Source organism: Salmo salar, chromosome 19 (assembly GCF_965601325.2).
Source record: "Salmo salar chromosome 19, fSalSal1, whole genome shotgun sequence".
In the NCBI taxonomy this organism is placed as follows: Eukaryota; Metazoa; Chordata; class Actinopteri; order Salmoniformes; family Salmonidae; genus Salmo; species Salmo salar.
This window is the reverse complement of record NC_138309.1, coordinates 56,041,752-56,064,040: the sequence shown is the minus strand read 5'-3', so window position 1 is coordinate 56,064,040 and position 22,289 is coordinate 56,041,752. Positions and strand designations below refer to the sequence as shown.

At 43.9% G+C, this 22,289-nt stretch overlaps 1 protein-coding gene across 4 annotated transcripts in view; it reads right to left on the bottom strand.

The window, feature by feature from the left end:
* The window catches only part of LOC106579024 (vesicle transport through interaction with t-SNAREs homolog 1A), a 196,018-nt gene that overhangs the window by 63,017 nt on the left and 110,712 nt on the right, over nucleotides 1-22,289 (bottom strand). For 2 of the 4 annotated variants that reach the window (XM_014158428.3, XM_045702457.2), the window contains one exon: nucleotides 17,690-17,762. In XM_014158428.3, the coding sequence (XP_014013903.1) occupies nucleotides 17,697-17,762 (66 nt within the window). In that variant the 3' untranslated portion in view covers nucleotides 17,690-17,696. The remainder of the gene's footprint in view (nucleotides 1-17,689; nucleotides 17,763-22,289) is intronic. The other 2 variants (XM_045702455.2, XM_014158426.3) reach the window with 1 other exon arrangement.

Sequence of the window (22,289 nt, the reverse complement as noted above, 5' to 3'; positions counted from 1 at the left end):
TTTGCCGAAACATTCCATTTCCACAAAACGTATCCAGGGGAAATGCAGATAAACAAACAAAACGAGCTGTGTCACAAACTGCTGGAGGTGATGGAGATGATGGAGAGCAGCATAATTAAAATCACACAACGTATTTCTCAGCGGTCATGCTCAAGTCATTTGTGGAGCAGCAGAATTGCCAATGATGAAGGTATTCCGAGGAGAGGCCGCTGTGTGTTCTCTCTGTTCTTGGCCTGTACTCACATAACATCTCAGAGTAGAAGTGCTCATCTGGGATCAGGTCCCTGTCTTATACATTATGATTTAAATTGCAAAACTGATCCTATAATCAGCATTCCTACCATGAGAGGCTTTGTGAATATGGGCCATGTTTGCACAGCAGTGAAGTATGGGAAAAACTCCCAGCAGGCCAAACAAACACCATTCACCAAAATGCATTCCATTTATTATTATTGTAAGGAGTTCACATGAACAACATAAATCTCCCTTGTGAAAGACGATAAATAAGTGAACATATTCTGCGTCGTATTTAAGTCATAAGCCACAGCACGCTGAAGAAACTTATCACATAGGTGAAATAGGTGAAGCTGATCAATAAGTTACCAAACGCTTAATTATAACACTTTTGTTGCAGCTTTCAAGCACTCAGCCCTCTGTGTGTGTGTTTAAATGATGGGGAACATGAGCCAATGCTGTCATGTACCTCTAATGGATAACGCAATTCAATATAGATTGAATACTGGACCTCTCTCCACTTCACACAAGACAGACAGAGAACATATGACTTTGGAAGAACACAAAAGGACCTCAGGATTCCAAACAACTTTTGATCAGATTTGCTGGAGACAAAGTCAAAACTAAGTATTTTACCAAGACTTTAAGGTAAGCCGCAAAGAGTAGCCCCACCCCCTACATATCACACATTTCAAGACTATTTTACTGCAAAACATCCCACATTAACAAGCAAAGTGACACTGAACGCTCTCTCAAGTCGGTTATTAAATTAAAGACCAAAAATTAATTGGAGCAATAAGAGAGAGAAAGGGAGAAAGGAAAGAAGGATGGTGAAAAGAAACTAGAAAAGACAAAGATAAGACATAAAAGTCTTCTGCCTTGTGTGAGGGAGAAAGACCGGCATTGAAAGGAGAGCGAGAGAGTGATAGAGCGGAAGAGAACGAGAGAGAGAGAGAGAGAGAGAACGAGAGAGAGAGAGAGAACGAGAGAGAGAGAGAGAGAACGAGATGTGTTAAAATAAAACGAAAGGACAAGTGGCAGCTGTGCGCCTTTATCTCGGAGAGGCTGAGTGAATTGAGTCACCAGCGGTGCGCACGCGCACACACAGACAGACTCACACGCCTGGCTTGACACTTCCGTTTGGTGTATTCTCTCTCACACACACACACACACAACGCTTGATTAAGATGAACCAATTAGAACATACCAGTTTTATCGGGGCGCTTCAATTAGAAGTGTGTGATTGTATTGAGGCCTGCTCCATCTTCCCCCATCACATTTCACTGCAACTGACACTAAACGCTCCTCTTATGGTCCCACAAACAAAGCTCCATGCACGGAAAAGAGCAGGAGCTCACAGACCGCATCAACACACACACACACACACACACACACACACACACACACACACACACACACGTTTGTGGGCTGGGGGAGTGTAAAAGAACAACACAAGATTGCCCAACAGCTGTTTTCCACAGATGTGGCGTTCAGCGAATATCATGTCATGAACCCTGTCCAGCCTGGACATCAGTCACTTCCTGAAGGGTCATTGACCACGTTGATGTGGGTCAAAGAAGCCAAGACACTTTGCTGTGATTTACTGAGGAGGACCCGAGTGAGGCCTACAGTGTATTATTTCTAGAAGCAAGAGGTTTGGTCCAATGGCTAACATACAATACAGATAAAGGAAAATGTAATCCTAAGGCCGGGATTCAATTAATTACAGATAGGGCCATACAAATGTTCTGAACTGTTTAACGGACTTGAGGTATAGTTCTATTTTTTCATAATTGACGTGCTGAAATGGTCTACTAAAGTAATCAGACCTATTCTTACTATATTTAACTGCTTCAGCTTATAATCAGCATTTAACATGTATCCCACTAAGTAACCATACAAATATTTTTAGACAGCTGAAGCAAGCACACAACATCTCTTCAGGTAATGTACAGGTAACTGCCAAAAACACTTGAGTAAATGAGGTATATAAAGTAAATTAAAAGCAGGTTCCTGAGTTAATTAAGAAATGAACATCCCATCATGCTTAGGGTCATGTATAAAAATGCCCAGTTGCGCATTATTTTTGGCTACCATGGCTAGAAAAGATCTCAGTGACTTTGAAAGAGGGGTCTTAAAGGAGCATAGGGGGTTTAAAGTCACGTGTGTGTCTCAGTCACAGATCTCAACCCAATTGAACACTTATGGGAGATTCTGGACAGCGTTATCCACCACCGTCAACAAAACACCAAATTATGGAATTTCTTGTGGAAGAAATTGTCGCATCCCTCCAATAGAGTTCCAGACACTTGTAAACTCTGTGTAAAGGCACATTGAAGCTGTTCTGGCAGCTTGTGGCGGCCCAACACCCTATTAAGATACTTTAAGTTACCTATACCTTTTCTAGTTTGGTCATATTTATCTTCCCTTAGAAGTGTTTACTTTACAGGATGACTAGCATCTATTGAGGTGCAATGTCCTATACATTTTATGACCAAATCAACTTAAAGTATCTACAAAACAAGTTTCGAAGTGACATAATCCAAAAGGAAGGCTACAGCTAATATTGTTTGGAATTCATATTACATTTTTTTACCATTAAAAAAAATATCTATATATATATAAAAAAAAGATTGTATGGCCTGCCCTAGTGGATTACCAGATCACCCAGATCAGAAGTGTAGTGGATTTGTACAGCAGTTATACACTTGATACAAACATTACAAAAAAACAAAGCACACCACCCCCCAGCCTTATTAGACCAACGTTATCTTTTTGCTGTGGTGTCAAAATGAATAAATATCTATAAAAATATGTGTTTTTTCCCTCAAAGTACTCATGGAACTCTTGTCTTGTGCCAACTTTTTTCCTCGGTTGGCTTGCAATCAGAAGTACCCTTATTCTGCAAGTACTTTTGCATATACCCAGAATTGTACTTAATGAAATGGTGCTGCCGGCAATAGATAAAATATACAGACAGAATATACACAATCTACATACAGTAAACATAGACAAATGACACAATTCCCTACAAAAATAGTCAAATCAAATCTAATTTTATTGGTCACATACACATATTTAGCAGATGTTATTGCGGGTGTAGTGAAATGCTTGTGTTCCTAGCTCCAACAGTGCAGTAGTATCTAACAATACACACAAATCTAAAAGTAAAATAATGGAATTAAGAAATATATAAATATTAGGTGGCATTGACTAAAATACAGTATATATATACATATGAAATGAGTAAAGCAGTATGTTAACATTATTAAAGTGACTAGTGTTCCATTATTAAAGTGACCAGTGATTCCATGTCTTTGTATATAGGGCAGCAGCCTCTAAGGTGCAAGGTTGAGTAACTGGGTGGTAGCTGGCTAGTGATGGCAACACTAGCCGGCTACCACCCAGAATAGCAATGTGAGTGAAGCGTTCTCTCTTCTGTCTGTCTGTTTTTCAGACCTCGATTGTCCCCAATACACTATGATTGTGGTAATCATAAAATATCTCAAGGTTGGAAGCTTTTCATAAACGAGGGACTGTAACCTTTGAGAAGGGGCATGATAGAAGCCCCTCTCAACTCCCCACAGCCAACAAACCTCCGGCTTGATGGGAGTGATGGTACAACCTCTTGAAAATGTGGTCAGGTTTTTTATTTTTTTTCCCATTGTGATAAAGGGACTCTTTTATGCTATCTGCAACACGAAAGTGTCAACATCTCACAACGAGCGGGCTTGCATTGTGTTCTCCATAACCACCCTTGAAACTCCAAGATGGGGGTATGCTAGGGTGGGTTATGAGAGGGAGGCAGAGACAGACAGACAAGACAGGGAGATATGATTGAAAGGATAGAAGAGAAGGAATTTAAAGGGAAAAAAACGAATTTCAGAATTGGTAAATATTTCACGCTTTTACACCCAGCCAAAGAGAGATCAGAGATGCAACAACAACAGCAAAGCTTCAGCTTAACCATCCAACTAGATGCCAAAAAAAAACAGTCTACGGTGATGTTTCTTCATGTGTTTTCTCAGTGCAATTGTCTACAAACACTACATAAGGATCGCCACAAAGACATGATAGACATTTACACTAGTTTTCCATAATCTGATAAGGACCAGGCACACAGCAAACATATATTCTATTTGTCTATTCATTTCACTGAAAGCTCTACAAGTAAATGCAGTAAATCTGAACCATCAAACACACAATGCCTTATTCCCATTAAGAGGGCACTACAACATTGAAAGACGGAGAGTAGTGGTGATCCCATGCATTATTAAATTCCACAGCAAAGGGCAGAATATTTGAAGATCTTAAACATTCACTGAGAATCTGGTGAGTTCGAAGAGTAAAAATGAGGAAAGTGACAGGGCTGAAGAAAATATCCGCGCTCCTTTACCAACTCTTTCTGTAGGTCAAGTATTGATCCCCTTTTTCAGTCACAACAAACCAATGTGTCCGCTGACAGTAAGAAGGGTAGATGAGACTGATAGAAAGATAGAGCGAAAGGAAGGTAGGTATTTTACTACAGCAGTTCCATCCTGGAAACCATTGACAGGCTAAAACAGCCCGGGACAGAACAGCGTGGCATGGCACAGGCGATGGCACGTCTTGGCATGGCATGCTGCCCAACCCATCATATTCAAGTGGGCTAGAGTCTGGACGGCACTAAAACATGGCGACAAACCAGGCCTCTCTCCTCTTCCACATGCATACCAGTGTCCACGAATGCAGAAGTATTCTGCATTCTCTGAGGCAGGAGCGCAGAGCCCAGACGTACACACACTCACAATGGCATGCTGGGAGGGACGACAGCCAGGGGAGGAACAGTGTGATAGGTTCTAATTGCTTGAAAATGTCCAGAAGAAGGCCCCCTATTATCTATTTAAATCTGTTGATAATGGGAGGCTGGAAGAGAGGAGGAAGGGAGGAGGGGGACGTGACCCAGGCGAAGGGAGAGGAGCTACTCCGTGCCGCCGTCGCCTCATTATTTTCGTCCTGACGGACACCCGCGCTCAACCCCTGGATGAATGGGCCGTGCTGAATAAGTTATCACGAGCAACAAAGGGAGAATAGGCTCCACAAACAACACTGCACCACCGAGAAGTGTGCGTCTCTCTCCTTCTCGCTCTCTCTTTCTCCTGATGAAAGAGCCCCAGCCACATTCTGGGGACTCACCTGTAATTTCAGCAAACACAGTAGGTGGAAAAGAAAAGGAGGAACGAAAAGGAAGAAGAGAATGAAAGACAGGAAGTGCAGGCGTCGGTGTCTGTAAAGATATCCACAGAACATTCCCTCCTTTACGGTTCATCTGTTTGTCTTTTGCATACTAGCTCTTCTTTCATTTCTCCAGAATGCAGGGACCTCCTTTGGACAGTATTCTAAGACGGTTGAAGAGTGTGTTGTTTTGTACTTTGTAAGACAAGGCTTCGAATAAGATCACTGCATCAGTCTGTTTTTATGTTTATTTTGTCTTCCTTTCATTGTTTTGGCTGTTTTGTGTTTTGTCTGGGTCTGGAGAAGCATATGGAGTCACCTTCATGCTTTGTTCTTCTACAGTGAGGGGAATCAAGGCTTTCCCCAACGGCTACTCTCAAGAGTTAGGTAATCAAACCAGCATTCAGACCAGTTCCACCTAACTGTCACCACTACACGTCAACTGCCACCAAGCTCCCCTTGCCATCACTCAAAAGTAGAGGCAAAACTTTTGGATGGGAGACTGGTGCGCCTCTCTCGTCTGACGGGGGAATCAGAGGGTGCCGCAGCCCGACAGGTGCTCAATGGCTGATCAAACGAGGCGGATACCCTTGGAGTGACACCTGGAGCCACTTCAATGGGGGAACGTCAGAACGGCCTGGGGGGGGGGGGGGGGGGGGTCCTTCAACCGGGACGCAAACAGTAAGGGCGAATAAGCAGTCACCTCAATGTCGTACGGGGTTGACCTCACAGTGTTGGGAAAGGTATGAGAGTAAAAGTCCCCGTTCCAAAGTGGAAAACTAGTTGATTGATTGGCAGCTGTGGCAGTATCCTCCACTGGTTTAAGTGACATGTTGACATTATCTGTTTATTGTCTTTAAAATGTTACATTGCCATCTGGAATTGAAATCGGTTCGAAGTATTGCAATAAGGCTGCAAACTACGGCAACTTCCAGGCAACTTCCAAGACAATCCAAAAGTAGGATACGGTTGATAGAATACTATCCCATATTAGCACTGTAGTAAGTGAAATATCCTAACAAAACCTAAAAAAAAAACAAGCAGCATCTGAATCCACCATTAAAGCCTATAGGCATTGCAAATATACAGGCAACAGCCAAAATAAAGGAAACAACATAAAGTTTCTTAATAGGACGTTGGGACACCAGCTTCAATGCACCTTCCCATAGATTTATACAAGTGATTGGAACTCCACTGAAGGGATGAGATACCATTCTTCCAGAAGAAATTCCATAATTTAGAGGGTTGTTGGTAGAAAACACTGTCTCAGGCACCGCTCCAGAATCTCCCAAGTGTTCAACTGTGTTGAGATCTAGTGACAGACAGCCATGGCATATGGTTTACATCGTATCCATGCTCATCAAACCATTCAGTGACCACTTGTGCCCTGTGTATGGGGGCATAGCCATGGTAGACAGAATAATGGCCTGCCATAAATGTTTATACATTACCCTAAGCATGATGGGATGACTACATGGAACTCTATTCCACATCAAGTAACTCATGCAAGCAGTAAAATTAGATTAAAAAGCAACACACACATGGGCACAGGCACATGCATTCACCACACACACACATGGATTTTGTACTGTATATATGTGGTAGATGTAGAGTAGGGGCCTGAATGCACAAAGTCTGTGAATGTATTGTAATGTTTTTAAAATTGTATAAACTGCCTTAATTTTGCTGGACCCCATTAGCTGCCTTGGCAAATACAAATACACATTTTGGCAAATACAAATTGCTTGGCAAATACAAATTGCTTACTTAACTCAGGAACAACACCTGTGTGGAAGCACCTGCTTTTTACTTTGCATCCCTCGAGTGTTTCCATTATGTCGGCAGTTACCTGTAGTTGTGCTACAGATAATGATGGAGAGAAGAGAAAGCCAGGGCTACTCAGTTAACAGTCTCTTCCCTCAAATAAACAAATGCATTGGTGATAGAAAACAACAGCCCATCTTTGCCCTTGTCAACAACCCCATTCTCTGCAGCCCGGGCTTGTTTGTGTCTCTCTCATTTCTCCAAAAGCGCTCCATCAGCACTCTCTAACAGGAGAGGTGGAGGAAGAGCGAATAAGAGCGAGAAAGAGAAATGTGGCAATGCTGCTTGTGCGGCTTGGGAACAACTGGTAAAGAGGCTGAGGTGCAGTCAGTCGTTGTCCCAGCAGCCAAAGACACGTAGGCACGTGTTCTTTTTTAACTTTAACTTTCTCTCCAATTTGGTGACATCCAATTGGTAGTTACAGCCTTGTCCCATCGCTGCAAATCCGCTACGGACTCGGGAGAGGCGAAGGTCGAGAGCCGCACTGCTTCTTGACACACTGCTCGCTTAACCCGGAAGCCAGCCGCACCAATGTTTCGGAGGATACACCATCCAGCTGGCGACCGAAGTCAGCTTGCAGGTGCCTGGCCCGCCAAAAGGGGTCACTAGAGTGCGGTGGGACAAGGAAATCCCGGCCGGCCAAACCCTCTCCTAACCCGGACGACGCTGGGCCAATTGTGTGCCGCCTCATTGGTCTCCCGGTCACGGCCGGCTGCGACACAAGCTGGGATAGAACTGCAGTGCTTGAGGCAGCTGTAGTGACGCATCTAGCACTGCGATCATTGCGCCACACGGGAGGCCAAGCACGCACCACACACACACACACACACCCCACATAGACTGAATGTACTGTAAAATATTAAAATATAGTGGCCTTCAGCAGCGTTTCCCCTATATTTATTTAGCAGTGGCGGCCACTCCCAAAAATATGTTTTCGGGAAGGTCAAACTTTTTCAGTATAAACTTAAATGACTAAAACCAGATATAAAGTATGTCAAAAACATAATGGAGCTATATTTTCATTTAAATAAGATAACCTTTGAGAACTAACAATCATCAAAATAAAAAACTAGACAGTCAGGGAGAACAATTTTTTTAATGTTTGAGTCACTCAGAGAGCATAAGCCATGACAATCTGTAGAATTGCAGGGAGTCATCTTTAAGACAATGTTTTTTGCTTGACACTAGATGGGAGTTCCTCCCAGTCTGCCATTGCTTCCATAGCTACACAATCAACGTATTTATGGGGATTGGTGATGAAGCCTGTCTAATTTAGATAAAGATCCCCAATCCACAGAGGCCTGCTCATAAAGCCTTTCAGCATTGTACACATGGCACTAAGCTCCCAACGCACTGTCCCTACAGTATGGCTGTATGCCCTACTGAACGCTCATGTACAACAAACACACTAACAAAAGCCAGCTGCCTTCGCCAGTGATGGGCGAAAGATGCAGCCAGCTACGATGCATTCGTTTGCCAGACAAATAGTAGAGGAAAACATGAGAAGTTCACAGAGGGAACAGATAGGGCGACCCAGAGGGAGGGAAAGCAAACGCCAAAGTGTTATCAGCCAGGCTGAATAAATTGCGAGACGAGAGGTAACGGAGTACTAATGTAGTACATGGAATTATCCGCCGCAACAAAGAGAAACAGATCAAAGAGGCATCCGCTGGGATCGGTCCACTACTCTTGGGATAGGCAATAAGAGCAAGACTATGGCTATTCCAGACTCTCTGGTTCACAAAAATGAGTTCAAATGGAGAAAAAAAAAAAACAGGGACCTTTTATCAAACACGTTGCTTCAAAACATCTAAACATGACCAGACCTATCAAGACCTTGGTTGATTTTTGACCAAAGGTCACCATGTGGATGAGACTTTTGAATGAGCAGGGTCCTAAAAAAAATTGTGGCTAAAACAAAGCTCAAGTGATTTGGATAGTGAGAGCTGTAAGAGGTGAACATCGCATCATCAGAAGCAGAGTGGACAGGTGAGGTTCAATGGTAGACCCACTCTTCATTCCTGGAGCCTGTGTGTGGTGGCTCAGAACCATAAAACGGTAGCTTTGGGAAGACCAAGCTCTCATTTCGCCAAAGGCGTTGACACAGAGATACTAGTGGAGTCTTCTTCGGGTAGCTATTATGGCACACAGGTGGGTGAAAACTCAATAGCAGGTTTGACCTTCGCACAGCAGAAAATTAAATAGACTGAGTGAGAGTACAAGCAAGTGCGTGGGATTTTAATGTGTGTGTGTGTGTGTGTGTGTGTGTGTGGTGTGTGTGTGTGTGATGAGTACGTGCGAGTGGGAGAAGATGCCTTGCCCCCTCTGCCACTGCTCCACCCAAGCCTCTCTCGAACTCCCCTGACTACCGCATCCTAACAAGGCTTTTCCTCTGCTCCTCCTCGAAAAAGGCAAACCAAATAAATAAAAGGACAGGGAAAAAAAGGACTGAAATGGAGGAACGAGGAGAGAAAAAACACTGACAAGTATAATTTGTTCCATCTTTCAGCTTTAATTAAAAATAATATGGAATCTTTTTGTTCGACTTCACAACAAGACTTCAATAGGGCCCCCAAGACTCCCTACCACTTGCCTCCCACCACAGCCCACTGGTGGAATTGAATTCCATTAATTATATGACCCACATATCACATAGTTAATATTCCAGTGCTGGGAAAGAGAAAAACAGCCAATACTGATGGAAAGGGTCTAAACTTGGAGATGTTCAGGACTTCAGAGCCCTCCCTAATCCCAACGCTTTTCTGGGGCGGCGCCCTTTCATCTCCTTCTCTCCTGACATTGTTTGCGAATGTCGCCTTAATGGGACTGGGAAACATATGAACGAATGCAGCCCTTGCTCTTTTCCCTTGCTCTTCTTTTCCAGTGAATCAAAAAGGGAGTGAATCGCAGCTTTCCTGAAGGGAGGGGGTGTGACAATGAGAATGTGCGAATAAAACGTGCTAATAAGTCAGGTTTCTTTAACCATCACTATGTACTAGCAATAAAACAAATTATTCAGACATACATTATATAAATACATGGGATACATGCACATAAGGTTACCAATGTCAGGATATATGTTAGCTAGTGATGCACCGATATGACATTTTTGGCCGATACCGATATTAAACACTTTTGCGGCCTTTTAAGCATTTTAGTACAGTTAAATAGTTAACAAACACACACACACGGACGCAGCAGTCTAAGGCACTGCATCTCAGTGCAAGAGGTGTCACTACAGTCCCTGGTTTGAATCCAGGCTGTATCACATCCGGCCATGATTGGGAGTCCCTTAGGGTGGTGCACAATTGGCCGAGCGTCATCCGGGCCGTCATTGTAAATAAGAATTTGTTCTTAACTGACTTGCCTTGTTAAATAAACGTTACACGCACACACACACACACACACACGCATTTGGCATTTACATATGTCCCCATGACCAACAAAACATAATCAAAACGTATTTCTGTAACTTACTTGCTGTGCTGTTTGGTTGTTCATTTGTTCAGTCGTTTCATTCTCAACCAGGATTAGTACGGAACGCCATTTGGGTCTTTGCGTGTCAAGGAAGATACACGTCAAATAACACTATTTGACGTGCCAAATAACACAATCTGTTTCAGTAGCTATAGTTAGCTAGCTAACTATATAGCCGGTGTCATCATCTAAAATAACCCTAATTTATAAGACAGTTCTTATTTGATTAATGGTGGTCAGACCCATCTATGTGAAGCTAGCCACAATAAGGATTAGTCCCAATAGTGGACTTTGCGGTTAGCCTTCAAAATAAAAGTATAGCAGAATTCTACTATTTGTATTCATTTGCATCACTGTCAATGGCATACTTTTATTTTGAAGGAAAAACACAAATTCCACTATTGTGCCTAATCCTTATTGTGGCTAGCTTCACAACACATAACCCGGTCCGGTCGAGCCTCACTAGCCAGATGAAGCTAGCTGTCTGCTTATAGCGTTAGCTTTGGGCAACAGGGTTAAGTAGCTGGATAGCTATTTATTTTCATGAACTGAAGTTCAATTTCAATAGGCGAACAACAAGTGGCAACCTAGCTAATACTTACTCACAAGGATTCCTAAATCATTGCTAAGCATAATGAAAATGACTGCAGTTTCTGCTGGTCATTGTTTTCAGGCTGGTTGTATTGGTGCTAGCTAGGTACCAAGCTAAAGCTAGCTACCCCAGAAGTTCAAATGCGGTATTGTAAACACATCGTTCGTGGCCGGTGTTTGCTTGTTTGCAGACTTTTTTTGAACAGCTTTGACAGTGCTACTGTATGCTTTTTGACACTCAGAGACCCAAACGGTGTTCATTAGTATATATGTCGAGAAGCTAATAGCAGTGACGTAGCACACTTGGTAGTGTGTACCAGAGCTCGACCAGTCGGCGAAAGCCAACATCACCCACAACAGAGAACGGATGATTGTCAAGGGCAATGAATTCCATTATATTGGCTTTAACGGATTTCGCCTTTGAGTTGTTTCACTGAAATGTCTTAACTCTTTCTAATGACTGCTCGACTTGTTGACTGCTCGATCCACACAGCAGACATTGTGTGGGCTTGGTTAGGAATGCTGTGTTGCACGTGTATTGCAAAATTGTATGTGCCGTTATTACATCATGTATCTACGTTATATAGGTATGCATGGTAGCTTTGACATTGGTTAACATTGGCATTAAACTAGACATCGGGCCGATACTGATGTTGGCATTTTTAGCTAATTTCGCCCGATTCCAATATGTTCACCAATATATCGTGCATCCCTAATGTTAGCCTTAGTAAAGTGGTTAGCAAAATACAGCACTGGCAGACCAGTTTGCAGTGTATAAACCCTGGCTCAAGTGAGCTAGTGCAGGTTGAGGGGTACCAGTATACACTAAGTGGACAAAACATTAGAAACATGCTCTTTCCATGACAGACTGACCAGGTGAACGCTATGATCCCTTATTGATGTCACTTGTTAAATCCACTTCAATTAGTGTACATTAAGGGGAGGAAACAGGTTAAAGAAGGAGTTAAGACTTTTAAGCATGGAGACAATTGAGACATGGATCGTGTATGTGTTCCATTCAGAGGGTGAATGGGCAAGACAAAAGATTTAAGTGCCTTTGAACAGGGTATGGTAGTAGGTGCCAGGCGCACCAGTTTGAGTGTATCAAGAATTGCAATGTTGCTGCTCAATAGTTTCCCATGTGTATCAAAAATGGTCCACCACCCAAAAGACATCTAGCCAACTTGACAACTGCGGGAAGCATCGGAGTCAAAATGGGTCAGCATTGACACCTTGTGGAGTCCATGCCCCAATGAATTGTGGCTGTTCTAAGGGCAAAAGGTGTGTGTGTGTGTGTGTGTGTGGGGGGGGGGGGGGGGGGGGGGGGGTCTGCAACTCAATATTAGGAAGGTGTTTCAAATGTTTGGTATATTCAGTGTAGTATAGAATACAGCAAGCAACGTGTTTGGCCAAGGTGGAGTAAGGTAGCGAAAGGTACGCTACATTTGCACACCGTCAGTCATTGGTTTGTTCTGTGGAGCTGAAAGGAGTTAGCATGCTGGGACTAAAGTCCTAGGACCAGGCCAAGGGGCTGATCTCTTAATCAATGTCCAGAGCCCTCCTCTGAAGTCTGTGGCCATTGCCTGCCTGCCTGCTGCTGCTGTCAGCCCTGCTACCACCATGAATATGGAGTCCTTCTGCGGCCGGGGCATGCTTATGTTTTCTGTCTGATATCTCGGCCCCATTCCCATTTCAAAGGGAGGTCTACCCAGGGGTTTGACTTTTTGATCTGACTGGCGACTGACTCGACCACCTGCATGCAGGATCAGCCGCTAGTGAGAAGACCAACCCCCTCCTACCCACACCCCACCCCCTTGACCTCACACTGCCCCCCACCCACCCCCATCTTCCCAGAACCCGTGGTCATAACTGGGTCATAACTGGGTCTGGAGCTGCATCTTAACTCTTCGGTTGCTCTGCTCTGCTGTGTGCAGTGGCTGGGAGGAGATGCTGGGCATGATTGCAGTAGCAGCAGGAGTCGGCTCCGTTCCCGCCACAGAAAGTCCACCCCTGTTGGGCAAAGTCATGGGAGCCATTTTGTGTCCATAGTGTGAGGGCTGTAATGTCAGGGCACCATGGTACTGAGGTAACTGAGGATAGAGCTGGAGCCTGTGGCTCCTCTAATCAGGCATTGCTTCCCCCACCAGCCCACCTTACACCCCTCACAGGACAGTGGTACTACCAATAAAGACTTCAAATCACAGAGACACCACTTCCTACTGCATGTCTTACTGTCAGCATTACTCTTCCCTAGGTCTAGCTTGGGAAGGTCGAGCTTGGGAAGGTCGAGCTTGGGAAGGTCTAGCTTGGGAAGGTCTAGCTTGCACATTATGTCAGCCACATTAGCATGGTTTACATCGGACAACATGTAATTTAGATAATAGGCAGTGTGCAATTTCCTCTTAATGAATTGATATGATGCAGCAGATTGAGAAAATAATTGATTGATATTATTGATTAATATGGGTTGATGACTCAATCATGTATTACTATTCCTGAACACCTCTTAATGCAACATTTGCAGATCCCCTTACAGCTCGTCATTGGAAAGAACAGCAGCACATTATCACAAGTGGCCGTTAATAAAGGGAAATGTTATAATTGTGCATTATCAATTTCATACCGCTTCACTCCCGATGAGTATCAATTGAGATTATTACTTTTTAATAATATTATGATTTCCTTTAACAAGCATTAGCATGAAAAGTTAATGAGATCACCATGACCATGACAATACAATTAAAACCCTCAGGACTTCAGATGATTAGATGAATAATTTAGTAGTGTGAAGAGGCAGAAGCCCTCCACCAGCCGACAGCAGGCTAAGTAATCGAGGGCCTACGGCATGGCAGGCCATGTACTGCTGTAGAGGAGTAGCGTCGGACAGTGTTTATTCAACTCCAGTCCTGCAGACCTACTATAGAAGCAGGGTTTCAGGCACTGATCTACTAATGAGTGGCCCCTCTCCTCAGGGCCAACCAGGAAAAAAACAGAAGGCGAGGTGACAAGACCAATGGCGTCTTAATTCCAGTGTTATCTTCTTCCTCCCGCTTTTCTTTTTCACACTTAAAAAAAATAAATAATCCAACCACTTGAAGTTTGACAGAACTATGTTAAACCTATTGCATTCAGAGTATTAAATAGTCAATACGAGGGTCGGTCACCCTCTAACAGTTCAGGTGAAGAGAATTTCTGTACTGGGGAAGAAAAAAAAAAAGTTGAAAAGGGGAGTAGCAAATGAGTACCATAAGGCAATTTATTTAGCACAACTGAAGTTGCAGAGCATAGTGTAGTGGTAGAGGTTCACCTACTGGCCTCATTTACATAACACTAGAACTCTTTCACAGACTCCTGGCAAGCTTAGAACACAAAAAGCAGCCTAAACAAAAAGTCACCCCCCCAAACAGCATAACAATTTCCATGAAAACGAATAAAAGGTATCAAATGTGTGAAATCTAATGAAACGACTAAGGAAATATCAAAACTACGCCATGTGGCTCCTTTGTTTGTTCCATTTTCTGGTTATAAATGACTTATAGAGATGAAAATAGTAAACAAAAATCATACAACCAAACACTTTATTTTATTCAAACACAACAACAACGTGGTATTTGCTAAAAGACAAACGCGAAGCCCATGAAGTAGAAAGCAAGGCATCGGTTGGGAAGAGGCTAGAGGCCACTGCGCTTTAGAATGGCCCTCATAAATCCTGATTTGAGTCAGGACTAACCAGAGAAACCTGAGGCGCGGCGTGCCTGAGCCAAACTAGGCAGGCGCTACCGCTCTTAAATTCTATGTTTGATTAAGTCTTCCCATTAGGTGACAGCTGAACTTTAATATGAATATGATAATATTGAAATAAGTGTGTGTTATTTACTTTAGCGCTCGGGTGGTGGCGGCAGGGGGAGGAGGGAAGGCGGGAGAGGACAAGGGAGGGGAGGCTGGATGATGAATGATTTCTGGACAGCTCTGGGTGACACCAGGCGAGCCTAGGCCTCCTCTAATCAGACTTGACAAAATGGAGACATATGCAGAAATATTGGTTACAGTCGGCATCACAGCCCTGCCTGGGCTCCTGCTAGTGCTGCCACGCTGCCCCGCCTGCCCCTGATTGTCTACAGGCACTGAAGCATCTATTTCAATTGGCACTTCCTTCCTAGCCTCAGGATTTTACATTTAGCTGGTGTCATTTACATATTACTCTTAATCAAAAACCACACTGGGCAATAAAAAAAAGAAACAAAACCGTGGCGTCACGGTTCAGGGGTAGGCGCAGAGGCACTTTATGAAATGGTGATGTGACAAGACATTAATCTGTGTGTGTATTTGAGTGAGTGGAAGAGAGAGAAAGGAGAGAGAGAGAAAGAAAGAAAGGAGAGAGAGACAGAGAGAGAGAGAGAGATGTCTATGAGTGGTGGTGTTTGTAGAAATTGCCGGAAAATTGTTAAAATTGGAGTGTACAGCTTGTGTTTTTTTGGTTCGTCTAAACACATCCAGTCCTGGTTGTTGGACAGCTTTCATCTTATTCTGCATTATATTGATGGAACTAAAGCAACGTTTACAACAGAAAACAGTAATCTACATTACAATCAGTGGTGGTCGGTGCTGTTTAAGATTAGGGAGGCCGATCATTTTTTTAATGAGCATGGCCTTATTTCTATTACAGCATATTGGATGACTGTCATTCATATTCCATTCACCCAGTTCAATGTAACATCAATAGGTTTAGGCTATTACATGATACTCAAATCTTCCCTATACCCATCATGAGGTTGCTACAACCTAGTCTATGAATGAAAGTTTACAACGTAGGTCGAGAGACAAATTTGAGTAATCAAGGTGACAGACATTGACACATTCAATACCGTCTTACACACTCTTGCCTGCATCTAGTTAATCTAGGGTATAATCATTAGTCCAAAGAGTTGCAAACAGAAGTTTCTACTGGAGATATTCAGGTAGGTTTATCACCATTTTGTTCCGTTTGCTTCCGTTTAAGAAACGTTTCTAGAATCGGCGGAATGAATACACTGCTGATCACCCGCACACGCAGTTCACTTTCATAGCAGCCACATACAAACAGCATCCTATCTTTGCTCGTTGTATACAGTAATTTCTTCTTGCATCTACAAGCTCTCCTTCTCTCACCTTTCCCCTTCGCTTGTGGACTTCAGTGCGCAACACAACAGCTGTCTGTGACGAGGTGAAAAAACCTTCCCAAGCCAAACCTTCATACCACAACCGCTACACAAGGCCTACATCGTTGTCAACATAATTACTAGAACTAACGTGTTAGTAAACCAGCTACAATCACACAGTAGAGTACAGGAAGCAGTTTAGCAGTTACACCGGCCGGCACTGATGGAAATACATTTATAGAACCGAAAGCTTACCTGGAAGAGTGACTTGGAAGAGTTCCACTTTTGGATACCCTAAGCTAGCTAGCTAACATAAATAGCATTCCTCCATGTTTGAACCGGGTTTATTGTAGGCTAAATTAACTAGCAGCATTAGATAGCTAAGTAAGTGAAAATGAAAAAATAAAAATAAATGCAACAAAATCTCTCTCGCCCTCTGCTGCAATTAATTTGTTAAAAACTCTCCAACTAGTGTCTTTCTCCCTCTTTTGAGTCAACTACTCACCACATTTTATGCAGTGCAGTGCTAGGTAACTGTAGCTTATGCTTTCAGTACTAGATTCATTTTCTGACAACATGTCAGTTCATGCTACAAGAGCTATGATAGGTTGGAGGGATGTCCTCCGGAAGTCGTCAAAATTACCGTGTCTACGGAAGGGGATGAGAACCATGAGCCTTCTAGGTTTTGTATTGAAGTAAATGTACCCAGAGCAGGATGGAAACTAGCTGTCCTCCGGCTACACCATGGTGCTGCCACAGAGTGCTGTTGAGGCTACTGTAGACCTTCATTGCAAAACATGTCTTAATCAGTTATTTGGTGTCATGTGAATCAATTTAGTATAGTTTTTTTTTCACTGAGTAGGATGGTCCTCCCCATCCCCCACTGATTACAATGTATGGGGCATAATGTATGTTCATAAGACAACAGTTTCAAAACACAATATTTTCCCACTCACAAAGGATTATGAAGAACAGCACTGTATACTATTTGGGATAAATAAGATGTTGTGGGTTTGAGTGTGCATGAGTGACTGAGTTTATGTGTGTGTGCAAAAATGCATGTATTTACCATCTGTGTATAGTGTGTACTGTATGACTGCCGTTCTAGGCCTTTTTACAGTGTATTTGTGTTTAAATGAGTGGATGTAAATGTGGTTGATGACACAGGTGAAGACATCTACAGAGACGTGCAGTAGAATCATGGTCCCTACCTGCCTCTTACCTTCTCAGCATGCCGGTTAGGATGCGGGAGCTCTTGCCCAGGTTGGCGTCTGTCTCTCTCAGCTAGAAGCAGGGGGAGGAGAAAGGACAGGTGTAACACATAGACATATACAGTCCATATACACTCACATCTAGTACCGGGTCGGGCCCCCCTTTGCCTCCAGAACAGCCTGAATTCTTCAGGGCATGGATTCTAAAAGGGATGTTGGTCCATGCTGACATCATGCAGTTTCTGCAGATTGGACGGCGGTACACCACCAACACCAGCCTGTACTGTTGACACCAGGCAGGATGGGTCCATGGACTCATGTTTCTTTCGCCAAATCTTGACTCTGCCATCAGCAAGACGCTACAGGAACCGGGATTCGTCGGACCAGGCAATGTTTTTCCACTCCTCAATTGCCCAGTGTTGATCGCATGCCCACTGAATCGCTTCTTCTTGTTTTTAGCTGATTATTGTGGAACCCGGTGTGGTCGTCTGCTGCAATAGCCCAGCCGTTACAAGGATTTATGCCTGCCAAGATGCCGTTCTGCACACCACATTTGTCTTTTTGTGGCCCGCCTGTTAGCTTGCACGATCCTTGCCGTTCTCCTTCGACATTTCTTATCAACGAGCGGTTTCCACCCATAGGACTGCCGCTGACTGGATGTCTTTTTGTTTGTCGCGCCCTTTGTTTCTAAGATACTGGATCCAGCATGCCTGACACCGACGATCATACCACACTCAGTCTCATAGGCCACCCGTTTTGCCCATTCTAACGTTCAATCAAATAGTAACTGGATGCTTGTCTGCCTGCGTTATATAGCAAGCTAAGGCCACGTGACTCACTGTCTGTAGGAGCGATACATTTTTGTGAACGGGGTGGTGTTCCTAGTATAACACAGCTCAGTTGTGACTGAGAAGTGAGTGAGACAGAGAGAAACTAACACGGAACCCAAACCGGCTGCCCGCGTGCGTCATCGTGCATGCGTAAAATGTATGCACGATGGCGCACATTTGCAGCCGGTTTGGGTTCCGTGTTACTGCCACCGACCTTGTTCGTCTTTCAGTCACCCACGTGGGTATAACCAATGAGGAGGTGGCACGTGGATACCTGATTCTATAAACCAATGAGGAGATGGGAGAGGCAGGACTTGCAGTGCGATCTGCGTCACAAATGGAACTGACTTCTATTTTAGCCCTTGGCAACGCAGACGCTGGTTGACGCGCGCGAGCAGTGTGGGTGCAATAATTGAATAATATAGATTTCTAACTTCATTTTGCAACGCGAGCGGTGTAGTCAGGGTATAAGAAAGAATATAAGAGATTAAAGGAATGATACAAACAAAAAATATATATATTTTTTTTTCATTAGTCCACTGTTGATACAGTCCCAAAATATTTTGCTTGTCAGCAATCAAGTTCAGGATATAAGACTTTCAAAAAGCTAATTGTAACTTGCCACATCATGATGATGCAAAATGTGGCTAGTTGCTTTCTGAAAGTCCTATATCTTGAAAACTTGACTGCTGACATGCAAAACTGGGATAAAGTTCAGACAGAGAAAAATATTCTGAGAAAGAGACGAACACAGAAAATGAGAGAAGGCCTGTAGAATGAAAGAGAAAAGTGGGCTGCAGAAAACTTTGTGCTGCGACTACATCTGTGTGTGGAGTAAAAGAATAGTGACACCGTGACGAATGAGAAGCCACAAAATTCTAGCTGTAGTCACATTTGTGATGGGGGGGCCTTTGCTGTGTAAGAGACTATTCAGAGGCAGCGGGGGGGGGGGGGGGGGGGGGGCTTTCTCTGACCTTCCCTCTCTCACTTTCTCCATCTCTCTTCCCCTGCACCTTTGGCTTTGCCTTTCCCTTTCCTACAAACCTCAAATATCACCAGCTCTTTATCTGTTTAACTCTTACTATGTTCCACACTCTGCCCCTTCACCCTGACATTTATTTACCCTTTTGCCTCTGTCTTCTCCATATTTTCCTTTTACACTTTCTCACTCCTTCCTTCCCGCTTGCTCATCTCAATCTCTCTCTCTTTTCTCACTCCACTTGTCTCTTTCCCTCTCTCCGGGTGAGGGTTGTTCTGGCAGGCTGTGTTGACGAACGTGATGGATGGCAAGCTGAGCAGGCTCAGGGACATATGTGGTTTTGGTAGCTGGCACTAACACCAGCCATACAGCCGCCTGAGGTCTCTCTCAAACCCCATGGATGGTTCGCTCCCCACAGACTTCCAACTTTCGCCCAAAATACTACTCTCTTTCTCTCGGGAATCAATCTCACACCCTTTCCTTCCCTGTTTTTCTTTCTCTCGCACTCCCTCTCTGAATCAATCCCACCCTCTTTCTTTCTCTCGGTCTCCCTCTCTGAATCAATCTCACTCTTTTCTTCACTCTTTTTTTCTCACACTCTTTCTCTCCATTTCTCTCGCTCTCTCTCTCGCAGCCATATCAAAAGGGCCCATTTATGAGATATAGCCTGAGATTGATGAGGCAATAAGGCAAACAATCTATTCTAATGAAGTATTTAAGGAATTAATTTACTGTGAGGATTGGTGACAGTGCTCAGTGAGTGAAGTTAAAAAACAAGTTCAAGTGTCTGCTGTCGACCTCCACTTATACTAGAAAAAAAAAAAAAACACAAAACCTTTGACACCTGATTTGACTGTAAGGGAAAAGCCAAGCTGAGTGCTGAGTGCATGCGTGTGATTAGTGAGTGAGTGAGACTATTGTGTGTGTGCCACTCACTGTGAACGCAAGGGTGTCTGGGTATTTATGCTTAAACAATGCCCCCCCCCCCCCAAACCCATTAATCCTTTGTCTTTTCCATGCAAGGACGACGTTTACCGACACTTCCATCCTGTGTCTTCACATCTCGTCTTTCTTCTCTTTCCCCCACTCCCCATACCGCTTTTCGACCCACAAACTATCTTTAAAAGTAAGAGGGGGGCCTGTGCGGGTTCATGGGAAAGAAAAACAAGGGCGAGAGGGAGAGAAAAATAAACTATTCTCCTTAGACGGCAGGCAGACCTTTTGAAAGGAAATGTTGGATTTCCTTTGAAATCGCCTGCGAGGCCCACTGCCATTTTGTGATCTTTTAGCATTCTCCGTGGATGGGCCGTCAGAGTGGGGCCCCTCACCGTGCTGGAGCTCTCTCTACTCTACCTGTCTATCTCACTGGCTGTCTAGCGGAGGGAGGGCGGAGGTGAGGAAGACTACATAGGGAGGGACAGACAGACCGAGAGAAAGAGGGTGAGAGTGAGAGGTGGTGGGGGAGACAGAGGGCCACAGTCTAATGCTCTAAAATTGAGAGTGATAGGAAGAGAAGAGAAGTGATAGAGAGCAATACACTGAACAAAAACATAAACGTAAAGTGTTGGTCCCATGTTTCAACAGCTGAAATAAAAGATAGCAGAAATGTTCCACGCGCACACGTTTGTTTACATCCCTGTTAGTGAACATTTCTGCTTTGCCAAAAGAATCAATCCACCTGACAGGTGTGGCTTATCAAGAAGCTGATTAAACAGCATGATCATTACACAGGTGCACCTTGTGCTGGGGTCAAAAAAAGGCCACTCTAAAAATGTGCAGTTTTGTCACACAACACAATGTCTCAAGTTTTGAGGGCGCGTGCAATTGGCATGCTGACTGCAGGAATGTCCACCAGAGCTGTTGCCAAAGAAAGGAATGTTAATTTCGCTACCATAAGTCACCTCCAACATTGTTTTAGAGAATTTGGCAGTACGTCCAACCGGCCTCACAACCGCAGACCACGTGTAACCACGCCAGCCCAGACCCTCCACATGCGGGTTCTTCACGGATGTACTCTTCACGGATGAATCCCTTTATCAACTGTACTGGGAAGATGGCAGACCGTGTGTATGGCGTTGTGTGGACGAGCGGTTTGCTGATGTCAACGTTGTGAACAGAGTGCCCCATGGTGGTGGTGAGGTTATGGTATGGGCAGGCATAAGCTACGGACAACAAACACAATTGCATTTTATCGCTGGCAATTTAAATGCACAGAGATACCTTGACGAGATCCTGAGGCCAATTGTCGTGCCATTCATCTGCCACCATCACCTCATGTTTCAGCATGATAATGCACTGCCCCATGTCGCAAGGATCTGTACACAATTCCTGGAAGCTGAAAATGTCCCAGCTCTTCCATGGCCTGCATACTCACCAGACCTGTCACCCATTGAGCATGTGTGGGATGCTCTGGATTGACTTGGACGACAGCGTGTTCCAGTTCCCGCCAATATCCAGCAACTTCACACAGCCATTGAAGAGGAGTGGGACAACATCCCACGATCAACTCTACGTGAAGGAGATGTGTCGTGCTGAATGAGGAAAATGGTGGTCCCACTAGATACTGAAAGGTTTTCTGACGAACGCCCCTACTTAAAAAAAAAAAAAAAGGTATCTGTGACTAACAAATGCATATCTGTATTCCCAGTCATGGGAGGTCCTAATTCATTTATTTCAATTGACTGATTTCCGTATATGAACTGTCACTAAGTAAAATCTTGAAATTGTTCATGTTGCATTTATATTTCTGTTCAGTGTAGAAAGAGAAAGAGGTAAAGAGAGTCACAAGGCC